Source organism: Neophocaena asiaeorientalis, unplaced genomic scaffold (assembly GCF_003031525.2).
Source record: "Neophocaena asiaeorientalis asiaeorientalis breed wild unplaced genomic scaffold, Neophocaena_asiaeorientalis_V1.1 scaffold45, whole genome shotgun sequence".
NCBI lineage: Eukaryota > Metazoa > Chordata > Mammalia > Artiodactyla > Phocoenidae > Neophocaena > Neophocaena asiaeorientalis.
Genome location: NW_020174642.1, coordinates 722,189 through 737,110, shown reverse-complemented (window position 1 = coordinate 737,110; position 14,922 = coordinate 722,189). Strand labels below are relative to the sequence as shown.

Below are 14,922 nucleotides of genomic sequence, written 5' to 3'. Positions count from 1 at the left end.
GCCCACTGAGAAGTTTAAAAGTCCCAGCTGAAACTGCTTTTGGAAACAAAAATACACCTGATTGATTAGTGTTCAGATTTCAAGGACTCGCAGCCCTGTATTTCCAATTGAAAGTATTAAGGTCACCCTATTTGCACATGGCAAAACCCCGAAAGTACCAAGTGGTAGTAATTACACTTGAGGCTTTAAAGGACACAAGCAAGTCCTGTATTTGAGTCTTATCCCATTTATGTAACAAAACTGTACATTATGAAATCTGTTTGTTAGTGTTTGTTTTTAAATTCCCTACCTGATGGTAGTTGTAACCATTATTGTGAGCATACTGTTATCACCAATTTAAAACTTTGAAAACAAACACACACTACAAATTCTTACTCTAAATTAGCTTTTCCTCTCCTAAGTGACCTTCGCTTGATAAAGTCCATCATATAATTTATGACCAACCAAAACTGTTGCTTATCTGGCTTCCCTATCAGAAGTAATATTATTATAACCCACCGTCAAACCTGAGTTAGATTAACACTTAAAAGCCTTCTCTTACAGGTACCTATTTCCATTAAGAGAAACAGACTTGAATTCACTAACTGGGTGTGTCAGTTCTTGTATTTAAACAAACAGAACCCACAATCAAACATTTCTTTGCTTCCACCTTACAGTGGCATAATGTATTTCTTTAAGGAGCTTATCTGAAAGCAGATTGTGCCAACCTCTACTTTTATTATAAACTAAACGTTCACAGTTCTACAAAAATGCAGTATGTGCTATTTGACAGGTAGGTAAGTCTTCTTAGCTACCTGAAGCTCTAACTAACTTGCCATTCACAATTTCACTGAAAGTTATCAAAGGGCTCTCTTAAACTGCAACATCTACTTTTTAAAATAAAGGTACCACTTTAATTTCCCTAAAGCTAACAAAGGATAGCCTATTTGTCTGAGATTAAAGTTCAGCTTAGTCTTAGCTAAATGTACCAGTTGCTAACATTTTAAACATTCTGATCTCATTTAAAACAAACAACACTTTCAAAAAAGAGCTCTATGAAAGTTAATACCCGTCAACATATTACTCAATCTGTTCCATTCAAGCTCTGTGTATGAGTATCAGAGCTAATTTAGAATTTCAATTTAGATACTTTAATAGGCTCAAAATACAGTAGTGCCACAGAGAATGTTTATTGCAGGCTTGAGAACTGAAGAAATTCAGACAAATAATATCCATATGTGACTAAGTTTGGCAAAATACAGAGACCACTGAAACAAGACACTGAGTATGAGTCTTACAAAATTATACAAATCTTCAAGTGATCATAAATCAGTTCTTATTACAGGTACTTAAAGCAATTAAAAGTCACACAAAATACACTTTTAAGGTTACAGTGTTTAATGTTTCTCTAGTTAAATTTCTACAACTAGCAAGATAACATGAGTTACTAGGACTCAAGACCACCTCCTAGGGAATGTTTATTGGGCGATCCCAATTACACCACAGGCCAAACGACTTCCAGCGTTTCCTGTCTTTGTACTTTCTTCATTTCCACCTCTGCCCAAGTCATCTGGTTTTTCATGGACCTTTAAAAAATTTTAAGAACACATTAACTTAGGGCTATCAAGCAATTACCATATCTTCTCAACAATACCCAAAGACTTAAGAACCATTTAATATTAGAAAATGACATGTTAAAATAATTTTACTAGGAGGAAAATATACTAATATTTAATAGTAAAAAGTAGAAACTACTCCTCAAAGCTTTTTCTTGACAATGCAAAGAAATAGTTACCCTCAAACACTAGGTAAGCAGCGCTATCTCTAAATGAAATACAAAAAAACCTATACAATAGGTTACACGGCTGCCACATGCTGAATCCAACATGAGAAATTCTAGTAATCTCAGTTACAGTAGTCATTCTTTTATTGTATAAATTGCTTTGGGGGGGGGAAGTAAAAAAGAACATCAAAATCATGCCTAATTACGGACCCATAAACGAGGTAATCCTAAAAATATCTTGACATATTCGAGCAGTAGTATTTTAAATTTTGCTCATCAAACACTGATATGTGATTTTTCTGCTTCACAACTACAGGTGAAGAAAATTCTAAGAATAAAAGGGTCAACTGAAAGGAGGTGTCTACTGAATGTTAACTGTCCTCTGGGGCAGGCAAAAGGGAGCCTATCCTAGGTGGTGTTCTGTATGAACCAGATGCAGCTCTACGTAACTTGGGGCAACTGCTTCCCACATATTAAACAAGTGATGATAACCTGCAGACATGAATGAGTATTAATTAGTATTGAGGTCCATCCGATTTCAGACTTAAGACGCTCTGGTTAACTACAAGGGGGAAACCCAGCAGTGGCAAGAAAGTCTGGCCAACTAGATGAAGACCACTCCTGTTTCTGTAACACAGATCTAATTAATACGATCTAATGTAATCTACTTTATTACCGCATCTTAGCAAAACAGTGTTCTTAACTGACCTAGATCATTAATTCTTCTTCACTGTCATCATCTAATAACTGCTTTTCCTAATCTGAACTAAAAGTACAATTTATATGGATGCTTAGAAACCAGGACTAATAATCATGAAATCATGAAAACATATGTGACCATGTGTTAGAAGTAATTTTATGCATATTCTTCTTATGTGAACACTTACCACCATTGTGCGGCCAATGATGGAATGGTCTCCACAGAGTGAGATTATAGAATCTTCAATACACACTTCGGCCACACCATTTTGGTCAGCCTTCACATTGCCCAGGTCTCCAACATGCCTAACATTGAAAAAGCATTAGAGGGATTAGGACTGGTTTCTATTTAACTTTACTTCATGAGCTAAATTAAAAATGGACTGAGTCAGATATGTAAAGGTGGGCTAAGAGGTGGATATAGTCTATATCAAATAGAACCCACTTTTCCAGACTGACAAAACCCTGAAAAACATGTAAGTTTAAAAACAAGTAACTAGATGTTCTAGACACACAGCTCTTCAAACACAGGCTTCAAGTCTATAAAGCAATGCTCTGGGAAGAGTGGTAGGATGGGGTGCACCTCTAATTTCACAGGTAAAGGACCAAAGGGTAAACTCTAAGTTACTGAGTTACGCCTGTTATTTCCTGGCATGGCAGAGCTATGCCCCTAGGCCTCTGATATAAAAATAAATTAATCCTTGTCCTTAAATTTAATATTTTCCTGAAAGGCTCTCAGAAAACAAACACAAATGGGAGTCTCACTGAATTTTCAACATCAAATTTTTATCTACAAACCTTCCAGTGTTTCACAATGGTTTATTTTGCTAGTGGTTGACAGTACTGTTATTCATGACATTTCCTGTATTAGATCCCTTTGACACTTGTATGAGCTCTATATTCAATAAATGCTACAAAACCAAATCGTTTTAAGTGTCCCTATTTAATTCCTTAGCCCAAGGAGTAAGCCATTCCAGCACTTGGGAGCAAGGGGTTACATGGGGGCAACAAACTCAAGAGCAGAGGTGCAATTATCTTAGCATGCAATCTGCAGGTCATATACCCATACTGCCCCCTCAAAGCCGTCGCTATTATTTCAAAAAGAGTTAAGATCACTCACCTCTCTTCATCCTCTGGCCCACCGTGTTTTTTGGATAGAGGGTTAAAGTGAGGACCTGCACTGGTACAGCCTGTTTACGAAAAAAAAAAAAAAGTGCTAAATTATGAATCAAAATTCCAAAGTAAGTTCTCAAAAGAAACTGGTCATTGCTAAAAACCTCAAATGGAGAAAGTACTGACCCACACTGTGACTTCTAGGCTAATAAAAACAGAAAGCAACACATTAAACAAAACGGGCAGGGAGTAAAGACATTCTAACTACTGTGTAACACTGGTGAAGTTAAATTAATACCCTTCTCTGGGCTCTGGTTTCTTCACTGCCCTGTAAAATGAGAAGGCCAAGACTTGATCTTCAGTGGTTCTTCTGTTAAAATCCGACGATTATGATCCTACTTCATTAGACAACAGCACACCTCAACTACAAAAAACTTATCTCCCCAGCAACATACTACCAGGCAGCTCTCCTGTTTATGGCCTTTACTTTGTGCGTGCAGAATATAAAACGGCACCTTAATCCAAGGGCTGCTGCCCGGCACAACTCTGGGGCATTCAGACTGTATTCTGTAAAAATGGCACTCCAGTGCACCAGGGAACAGCATTCACATAGAACACAACCACAACAATGCAGGAGGCTCTTTCATGACATGGTTCTTCATTCAACAGCTGACAGAAAGTTTCCCCTGTTTACAGCTTTTATCCATCCTCTACCCAGGGAGAAGACATGCAGGTTACAGAAAGTAGCACAGTAAGTCAAAGCCACAGAGCAATCACCTCCCAAAGCAGAAGCAGTAAAACCAAAAAAAAAAAAAGACTTGAGGAATTGTTTTTTAATTAATAATTTATTTTGGCTGCACCGGGTCTTCCTTACGGCATGCAGACTCTTAGTTGCAGCATGCATGCGGGATCTAGTTCCCCAACCAGGGATCCAACCCGGGCCCCCTGCATTGGGAGCGTGGAGTCTTACCCACTGGACCACCAGGGAAGTCCCAGGACTTTTTATAATTGTTGAAATGGATCAAATCTGATCATTAAATCACTATTTACAGAAACCAAATTATGGAACATTAAAAACAAGTTCTAAGAGGGGATATATGTATACATATAGCTGATTCACTTCACTGTACAGCAGAAACCAACAAAACACTGTAAAGCAATTATATGTATATACACACACACACACACACACACACACACACACGTTCCAGCACAATGAATTAAGTTCTCACCATAAAAAGTCTAAACACTAAGTTTACTCAAATATGGCAATTTAACCCATAAGCTTTTGTTGACTTGCTTCTAAACCCAACTTGAGAAAATGGAAGCACAATCCAAAGTGTGAAGAGTTTACACCCCCTCATTCCTTAGGCTAGAGGCGCAGAGCTACCTCGCAGGGTTATGCAGATAAATGCACCCTGCTTGCCACACCTGCCCTCAAGCCCCAGCTCACCAACACCTGGGAATAAAGGGGAAGGTCAGAAAGAAGCTGCGTTTTTACTTAAAACACACCTGAGACTCTTACATAATCAACGCATAATCATGACACAAAACATCAACTCCTTCTCCTTCCATTCCACACGGAAGAGTCAAAAGCCCTTTTTATCCCTGAGATCGACTTTAGTAGTCATATTAACTTTTAAAAAAACTGTCACAAGTTTTTAATGTTTGGGGGTAACTCTACTCGGTGTATCTTACTAGGTGAAATAACTGTCAGTCACTAAACCAGCACAGCACCCACCTTGTGTATTATCTCCAAATTGATGGACATGGAATCCATGATCGCCTTCAGTCAATCCTGTAATGGATCCCGATACCACGACCGTCCCATCTTCCTTTATTCAAAGAAAAGTGCAAGAAGTTTGAGACAGCAAATGCTTCTGAACAAAGAAAACAGTTGAATTATCTTTACCACTCACAGGAAAGTGAAAAGAACATGGACTCAGGAGTCGAAAAATCTGTGTCCAAATCCCAGGTCCGCCACTTTCTAGCAGTGAACCTCCAGCAAGCTGCTAAGCTACTCTATTCATACGTAATATGAATAAGTTCTTGTTTATTATGTAAATACTTCGAATACGTCATACTTGCGCATAGTGAGTGTATGTGTACAAATCAAACTTTTGAACCCAAATGTTAGCACATCATACACTTTTTAGCACCCTACTTTCTTCATGCACTCTTCTATGTTAGCAATCATACAAATCTGCCTTAAAAAGAAAAACAATATCCAACTTGCTACCCTAGAATCCCTGTTCTCCACTCGCCACCAGAGGGGTGTTTACCCATTTCCAGCGTGGATATCTTTGATTTACAGCCAGAAAATATCCTACCTCACTGCCCCTGGGGGACTGATCCTAGTCCAAACAGAAGTACTGCTTTCTCAAGTCTTTTTAGGCATTGAAACCTAGATAACCTTTCCACTACGGAGACCAAAAAGAAAGGACAATGAAACACTAAAACAGGTGAAAAAAAACACACTGCAATTCAGGCAATGTGGATGGATAATGGTACCGCATGCTACATATAGAAATCAAAGAAGTTACTTCTACAGCTACAAAGAGATCTTAGGAAGTACAATGAAATAGACACAACATCCACACCATATAGTAACACACAACAGAGTCTTTGTTTTTTAAAAAGCCAGGGCCAACAGTTACAAGAGGTGTTAGCCTTGAAGATCGTACTTTCCACTGGCTAGATACCACTGCTCAACGGAAGTGGCCTGGCAACTGCTGCCTCTTGTGTTTCTTTTTGAGAACAGATACACTATGATTCTTCTACGTACAACCTTTAATTCTGGAGAACCCCAAATGTGAAAGTTATTCCCCCAAACACGCCATGTTATCAAGAGCACAGACAGACAAACATGGCAGGTTCTTCCAAGCCTCCACTTAATTGGTAATGCATAGAGCACAAGAAGTTCAACAGTGAGCTGCCTGGGTACAACCCTGCAGGGACCAGGCTATTGTCTCAAATGAGTACAACAGGTCAGGGAAGCAGGAGGAATGTAAGCCGGTCCAGCACAGCGCTGCCCTGGGCTAATGAAGGCTCAGTATGGGCAGATCTCCAGATTTTTCAAGAGAAGCTAAGAATTTGGACTTAATAGGTGAAAATTTACGATTTTTGTAAACTGGAAACTAATCCAAACTTTTAAACACTCAATAGGCCAAGAAATACAGTTTATTGTCAATTTAATACATCTGCATATCCAAGGGTCTTTATCAGGTACAAAGAGCACCACCAAAATGACGCTGGAACTTAAAAGAGGGGCCATAGAAGCTGCTCAGGGAAGGTGGAAAAACCAGTTTAACTTCTGAATGCAACACCACGAGCCGTTTTCTCAATGGCCACAGGGAAAGAATCCCTCAGAGGCTTCTTAGGTTCTCTAGTGGAGAGAGGATGGACAAAACAAAGTCTTGCAAATGAAAACAGCAAAATTCAGTCAAATGTCAAAGACCCTTTTCTAGAAAATTTGGAAACCACCTAAAGGAAAAAATTAAGCTCAAATATAAGCTCTCTCTCGTTTAAATCTCACAGATGGGGGACACTTACCTAGATTACTTTGCATGTCCTCTCACATTTCCATAAACCACTTTAACGACTAAATCTCATTCATATTCCCTCATGATTAACAAGCCAACATAAACAATTTTCCACCCACTGGTAACCTCACTAAGATTTGGGGGGACAGGCTTATTACAAGCACCTTCCTCACAACACCTGTGTTTTGCAGTATCATCAATGAGTATGTCTGTACACTTTATTTTACAAGATTTGTTCAGGGGTTTATCCGCCTCCATCTCAGTTAACAGGCCCACGGGTAGAGAAATTTCAAAGTCACTTTACAGGGAATTTGTTTAAACGAATGCTCCAAGCACAGAAATGACAATTCCATGCAATGGAAATACTCTAGGTGTCCTAACGTTGGACTTCCAAACCTCATCCACTACCCTCTACCAACAGGAATTCTCAATCCTCCGTGCACTGTTAAGAACCACTTTGGAAGCTTTAAAAAGAGCAACACTCAGACTGCATCCCATCAGGTTTTCATGTAATTGATCCGGAGTTGAGCCCTGGTATCTGTATTTTAAAAGCTCCCCAAATGAGTCTGCTGTGCACCCAGAGTTAAAAATCGCTCCTCTGGAAAACCCCCAACCATGGAGGCTGTTAGATCTCTGGCTTTTGGAGCTCTGACCAGGGCCGTCCTCTTTGCCCTTAGAGGATGACCCTGACCTAGAGCAGGGGTCGGCAAACTTTCCTGTAAAGGATCACTGTCACCTACTCTTGTTTTCACGACCCTTTAAACACAAACATATAAAAGCATAAATATATAAAAGCCACTCAGCTCGAGAGCTGTACCAACACCGCCTCGGGACACATTAGGCCCGCGGGCCGCAGTCTGCAGACCCCCTAAACTAGAGAGTTCAAGGTGGAAAGTCCCAAACGGATACGGATGCTACGAGACCCAGACGGCCCAGCCGCATCCGCCACCCCCGGGTCTCAAGAAACGGCCAGGCCTCGGACTGCGCAACTCAGCATCCGCGGTATCTCAGGACCCAGAATCTGAGCCCGCAAGAAGGGCCACAGCGTCCTCAAGCACCTCAGGTCTCCGCCCGGGCCTACGGACGCCGAGGAGGCGCCAGGGCAACCGGCTTTCCTCCCACGCTTTCTCTCCTTCCGAAACTCGCGGTGGTCGGCACCCACCGGGCCGGCCGGGTGTTCCCTCCCTACACTCCCGCCCAGGCCTCGCCACGCACAGCCGCTGCCGGGCTCGCCCGGTGACTCAGCACTCCGCGGCCGCGCGCGGCTGTCGGCTCTGAGGGCGCCGCACGGCCGAGGACCCGGGGGGCGCCGACCAGCCTACCCACGCGCCGGGGGCGTGGCGAGGTCGGCCCGAGGCCCCGCCGGCCGCTCGCGGGCACAGGTGTGCGGGCACGGCCTCGCCGCCGGTCTCCCCCCGCCGGTTCTTGCCTTTTGTTCGAAGTGGATGGTACCCTGCACCGGGCCGTCGCCCTTCAGCACGCACACGGCCTTCGTCGCCATGACTCACGGGGACGCGCTCCGGTCCACTGCGAAGACCACAGAAGAAGCGGGAAACACTGCCGAAGATGCCGACGCAAACCGAGGACGCAGCACCGCGCCGAGCCGCGGCACCTTTATATGTCGGGCTGCCGAACCCCGCCCACCCTGGCCCGGAACCAATCGCCGCCCGCGTTCTCAGCCCGCTCCCCACGGGACGCGAGTGGCCGGGAATCACCGGGGGCGGGGCCAAAGGGCCGCTTGGGGCGCCTTGCCTTTCGCGCTGCCGGCTCCCCCCGCCCGGCGCCCGTAAAATGCCCAGAAACCTGGAACGGCGAAAAACAACAGCTCTTCTCCTCCAAAAGGTGTAGTCCGTGGATTGCTGTACACAAAATAAGGAAAATGAGGTATACGCGGCACGCCTTGAAGATCTGAAGTCCCTTTGTCTGGAAATGTAGTTATAACTGACTTTGTTCATAATATTGTCGCATTTGTTTTTTTAGAAGTTGGGACTGTCAAGCTGGGTGCTTTTGATAGCTTTTACTTTTTAATTGTCTTGTGTTTTGGGTTTCGGAGGGTATGTAAAGTCGACGCATCTCAGTCCCTGGTCTCACCTTTTCTTCCCCGCAATTTTCGTAGTCCTAAACGTATAGAGTTCCTTGGTTATCAGAACTGTGTATTCTTTTCGAATATTTCCTGTTTGGCAAGGCCGCAAACGTGAAAATACCAAAGAATGTCAACTGATTGATTTCTCCATACCTCTGCGTTTTGTCTGACTCTGCTGCCCCAAATGTCAAGGAAAAGGGTAGAAGGGGTGAATAATTTATGATACCTCCGTACCTCAGAGTATTTCTTATCCTTCAAGGACAAGACTTCAAAAACATGAAATGAGCAAACAGTACAAACTACTTCTGTGGGTTTTTATTTAAAAGTATAAACATATTTACTTGTGCGCTCAGAAATCTAGAAAGATGTACAAGAGACTATGGGTGGGTACCTTTGGGGAGTGCGAATTAAACTTTTACTAATGTTCTCTCAAAAATTTTTTTTACGATAGATGTGCATTTGTCTGCCACAGTTTGGCTTAGAATGAGAATTCCCCTCCCCCCGCCAACACACACACATACTTTTGTTGGCAGAACAGTTTGATAAACCAGGGGGCTGGGAAGGGGGGCATCAAGAGAAGGATTTTCATCTTCCCTCCCTTCGGGGCTGCCTGAATAACAAAGATGAGTGAACTGTTTTCAGAGGTGAGGTTAATTTAACCTGGAAGCATGCCTTAGACTTACCCAGAAAACTCATTAAACTGCAGGTTGCTATGTTTCTGACTCAGCGAGTCTGGGGTGGGAACCTGGAATTTACATTGCTACCTTGTGCCCAGGTAGCGCTGATGCTGGCACTTTGAGAAACTCTGACTTGCAGGTGTTTTTCACGCCCAGTGAAGTATGCAAGTTGAGGGCAAGAGCTGGACCTACTTGACTCAAAAGAGGAGATAGAGAAAGCATCCCGAAAAGAAACTTGGAGTCAAGGGGACCCAATAAGGGACACACCTAAGGGAGAAGAGCTCTGGCTACTGGGGATTTCTGTTTTTGTTTTGTGGGATTGAAATCCTTCCCATCTCCCCATGAACTCCAATGCAATCTGCATTTCCCTCTAATGCTCTGTAGGGAGGATTTAGTTGTAAGGATGATGAAACACTGACACGTAGTTCAAGGCCAGAGTGAAACAAGGCAGAAGCTGATTCAGCCACATCTTGGCTGTCCATTACTTATTTATTGAATTACACCCTTGGACTCAAAGGCATCTTCTGTCAGAGATACACAATCCACATTTTTTTATTATCCTCTTGAAAGTATACATATTTGTAATTTTGCTTGTACTTACTAGCATTTCCCAGATAGCTGACTTGTGCTAGGCAATTGCATAAATGTGCAAATTCCAGCCACAAGGTCTTTGCCCAAGGCCAGAGTTTCTCTTTGGCTTCAAAATTCCAGGAAGTTGGAATCAGATTTCAGTTCGCTGGCCAACAAAGCAGCCCATGTACAGAGTGGCCCTGGGATCCTGAGTCCCTCCTCTTTTGAGATATGTAGACAAAGCCTGGGTCAGTGCCAGGGCTTGTGTCATGCAGGATTAGAGGACCCCTGGGGTTTATTCCTATGACCACCCTCACACCTGGGCAAGGGGGTCCCACACTTTAGAGGACTCTGTTCTGTTCCTCTCAGGCCATATTTCCCCTGGGGGGTGTTTTGCCAAGAAAATGCTTCCACCCAGAATTTTACCCCTCCTTCTAGAACAAGGTTAAGGAATATAAATATGTGATGTTGAACAGTATTTGTTTGCTTCTAAGGCAGCCTGTGCGGATGACTAAGTTAACCGTGTGTCATTCTGGCATTCCTGGGGATGAAAATCGGTGTTTGGGGACCTCTGTGGTTAAGAGGTAAGCAAGAAGGTAGACCAGGAATTCGGTCTGGCGTTTCCGTCCTTTTCTCTTCCTCTCCTTCCTTTCTTAGGACTCACTCTTCCCCTTTCTCCTTTATCTCATCTCTCTCTTTCCCCAAATCATTTTTTTCTTCTGTAATCCCAAGGTGATTCCCTCCTTTACACCTTCCTCATGCTCAGGAAATAAGTAGTTTTTTAATTTCCTTCACATCACACATCACAAAGGGATTGTCACCAAGACCTTTGTTGATGAAAAATATGTTTTTATATGAATTGTAGGAAAATGTCAGAACTAGGGAAAATACAAAAGAAGCAAAGTACAAAGAGAGAAGCTTTTTAAAATAGTTATTTATTTATTATTTGTGTTTTTGGCTGCGTTGGGTCTTCGTTGCTGCGCGCCAGGCTTTCTCTAGTTGCAGTGAGCGAGGGCTACTCTTCGTTGCGGTGCGCAGGCTTCTCATTGTGGTGGCTTCTCTTGTTGTGGAGCACAGACTGTAGGCGCACGGGCTTCAGTAGCAGCATGCGGGCTCAGTAGTTGTGGCGCACGGGCTCTAGAGCACAAGCTCAGTAGTTATGGTGCACAGGCTTAGGTGCTCCGCAGCATGTGGGATCTTCCCAGACCAGGGATCGAACCCATGTCCCCTGCATTGGCAGGCGGATTCTTAACAACTGCGCCACCAGGGATAGTCCCAAGAGAGGCTTTTTTAAATGCTAAGAAATAAATGCACTAATAACTAGGAAGCAGGGACTTCCCTGGTGGTCCAGTGGTTAAGATTACACGCTTACAATGCAGGGGGTGCAGGTTCAATCCCTGGTAAGGGAACTAAGATCCCACATGCTGCATGGTGCAGCCAAAAAATAAAAACAAAATAACTAGGAAGCAAATTAAAAACAGTTAAAGGCAGTATTAGCTAGTCCTACCTGCATATATTTAATGTTAGTAAATTCCAAAAACTGGAAGCTATTAGCAGTAAACACTGTGAGAAGATTATATCCCAGAATCACGAAGTATCTGAGGCATTTTTTGTTTTGTTTTTTGTTTTTTGCGGTACGCGGGCCTCTCACTGCTGTGGCCTCTCCCGTTGCGGAGCACAGGCTCCAGACGCGCAGGCTCAGCGGCCATGGCTCACGGGCCCAGCCGCTCCGCGGCATGTGGGATCTTCCCGGACCGGGGCACGAACCCGTGTCCCCTGCATCGGCAGGTGGACTCTCAACCACTGCACCACCAGGGAAGCCCTCTGAGGCGTTTTTGAAAGTTGGAGAGGGAAAGTTCTAAAAATTAATTTATATTGTTAGTAAACAGGAGTGAACAGCCTGGGATTAGAAATTTGCAAACTATAATTGAGAGTTAGCTGTATATTTAATAATCTTGGCTATAACCTGTCATACGGTCTCTGTTTAGCAGTTACAGCCTGGGCTCAGGCCCACTCTGGCCCACTGTATCATCTTGGGTAATTCTCTCTAGAACTCAGCTGTAAATCAGAGGCACCTGGGTTGGGTACAGGGCTTGTCCACAGTGGCTGCACCTCAGAACCACCTGGGAGATTTTTGAAAACAGTGTGCTTGGGCCCAATTATATTCACATCTTCAAATTGCATATATTTAAACAGTAAATGCACATTACATTGCTGTAAGATACGTAAGATACCAACAATGGTTTTCACTGGAAATAGGCTGCTTACCTTGGCACTTTCCATCCCATGAAGAAGATAAACTTATATTTGATTAAACAAGCATAACCAGGTTTCTGTTACATGAGGTCGAAACAATTTCTAACTGACGAGATAAGAAGCCACAAAAGGAGTTTTAGCAGGAAGCAGCTTGATTGTGTTCATGGGTAAGGTCAGGGTGCATCTGGGTGCCTGAGGAACCTCGAAGTGCTGAGCTGGAAGTGTCCTTTTGGACACAGGTGTGAACCTCAGGGTCACCCCTAAGTGTAGGCTCTATATCAAACTCAACACACATGCTATTCAGATTTGTAAGGAAAATGTAGTTACTCGTTCGCTTTAGGGGATGTAATTGTCTTCACGATTCTCTACCACTCTGGGTAGGAAACTGGTGAGACTTAAACATCAATGACATTTTCTCAGGTTCGTCTGGTTTAAACAGTCTCTTTAGAGCAGTGATCCTCAAACGTTAATATACCTTAGAATCAGCTGGAAGGCTTGTTAAAACTCAGATTGCTGGTCCCCAACCCCAGAAGTTTTTTCTTTAAAAAAAAAAAAGCACTTTATTAATATATAGTTTATGTGCTATAAAAAGTTCACCCATTGTAAGTGTACACTTAAGCGATATTTTTAGTACATTTATGTAATCGGCAACCATTACCAAAATGCAGTTTTAGAACATTTCCATCAGCATAGGAGATTTCGTCATCTGGTTTTTGCTTAAGCCATTCTCCCACTCCGAGCCCTAGTCAACCACTGATCTGCGTTTTTCTCTGTAAATTTGCTTTATCTGGACATTTCTTATAAATGGAATCATACAGTATGTAGTGTATGCTTTTGCACCTGGCTCCTTAGCGTAATGTTTTAGAGCTTAATCTATGTTGTAGCATATTTTGGTAGTTTGCTCCTTATGTCTAAAAGAGTACTCCATTGCCGAATATACCATAAATTGTGCCCCCTCCAAAATTCATATGTTGAAGTCCTAACCACCTCGAAATGTGACCTTGTTTGGAAATAGGACTTTGGAAATGAAATTAGTTAATATGAAATCATACTGGAGTAGGGTAGACCCCTTATGCAATATGATTAGTATCTTTATAAAAAGGAAATTTGGACACAGATAGGCAGACAAGGAGAACACCATGTGAAGATGAAGGCAGAGATCAGGGTGATGCTTCTAGAAGCCAAGGAAAGCCAAACATTGCCAGCAAACCCCAAGAAGCTGGGGGAGAGGCATGGACAAATTCTCTCTCACAGCCTCAGAAGGAACCAACCTCGCTGACACCTTGATGTCAGACTTCTAGTCTCCAGAACTGAGACAATTCAATTTCTGTTATGTAAGCCACTTTGTTACAGAAGCCCTAGCAGACTAATGCAAGATGATTTCCAGGTTTTGACTATTATGAATAATGCTGCCAAGAACATTGCTATACACATCTGTGTGGACATACAGTTTCATTTCTCTTTAGTTTGCTTTTTAACTTTTGTTCAATTTTTTTAAAACCTGCCAAACAATATTTCAGTGGTTACATTATTTTATATTCCCATCAGCAAGACAAAGGTTCCACTTTCTCCACATCCTTGCCAACACTTGCTATTGTTTATCTTTTTTTATTATATCCATTCCAGTGAGTATGTAGTGGTATTTTATTGTACTTTTATTTTGCATTTCCCTAACAATTAATGATGTTGAGCATATTTTCATGTGCTTATTAGCTATTTATATATCTTCTTTGATGAAATGTCTATGCCAGTCTATTCCCATTTTTGGCCTTATCGCACTGGCTGGAACCTCCAGTGCAATGTTGACCAGAAGTGGTGAGAGTTGAGATATTTGGGTTGCTCTCAATAGTTAGGGGAAGCATTCAGTCTCCTACCATTAAGTGTGATATTTGCTGTAGGTTTTTCATAGATGCCCTTTATCCAGGTTGAGGACATTCCCATCTATTCCTAGTTTGTTTACATGAAGGATGTTAGCTTTTGTCAAATGATGTTTCTGCATCTATTAAGATGATCATGTGGTTTTTGTCCTTTGTTCTATTTATCTAGTGTACTACATTGATAGAGTTTCAGGTGTTTAACCAACCATGCATTCCTGTAATAAATCCCATTTGAACGGAGTATATAATCCTTTGTATGTGTTGTGAATTTGATTTGTTAATATCTGTAATGTTATTTTCTTGTGATGTCTTTATTTGATATCAGGATAATACTGGTGTCATT

General features: G+C 42.4%; 1 protein-coding gene and 1 long non-coding RNA gene across 2 annotated transcripts in view; one reads left to right on the top strand and one right to left on the bottom strand.

Moving 5' to 3' along the window:
* Positions 1–1,145: 1,145 nt before the first annotated feature.
* Positions 1,146–8,720, bottom strand: SOD1 (superoxide dismutase 1). Its single transcript, XM_024758190.1, has 5 exons — positions 8,546–8,720; positions 5,316–5,409; positions 3,582–3,651; positions 2,650–2,767; positions 1,146–1,565 (listed from the first exon to the last, which is right to left on the bottom strand). Exons 1-5 carry the CDS (start codon positions 8,615–8,617, stop codon positions 1,458–1,460), a joined length of 462 nt encoding a protein of 153 aa, XP_024613958.1. The 5' UTR covers positions 8,618–8,720; the 3' UTR covers positions 1,146–1,457.
* A 148-nt stretch (positions 8,721–8,868) lies between these two features.
* LOC112408613 (uncharacterized) overlaps positions 8,869–14,922 on the top strand; it is a 63,700-nt gene continuing 57,646 nt past the window's right edge. Inside the window, exon 1 of the long non-coding RNA XR_003004980.1 lies at positions 8,869–9,000. This is a non-coding gene — a long non-coding RNA (uncharacterized LOC112408613). The remainder of the gene's footprint in view (positions 9,001–14,922) is intronic.

What these genes read in the sequence shown, in the direction of transcription:
- SOD1 (XM_024758190.1), bottom strand. Translation starts at nt 8,617, where the DNA reads ATGGCGACGAAGGCCGTGTGCGTGCTGAAGGGCGACGGCCCGGTGCAG. An exon ending in CCATCCACTTCGAACAAAAG is followed by an intron (nt 5,410 to 8,545) that starts GCAAGAACCGGC and finishes CTTTGAATAAAG; the next exon opens with GAAGATGGGACGGTCGTGGT. An exon ending in ATTTGGAGATAATACACAAG is followed by an intron (nt 3,652 to 5,315) that starts GTGGGTGCTGTG and finishes TTTCGTAAACAG; the next exon opens with GCTGTACCAGTGCAGGTCCT.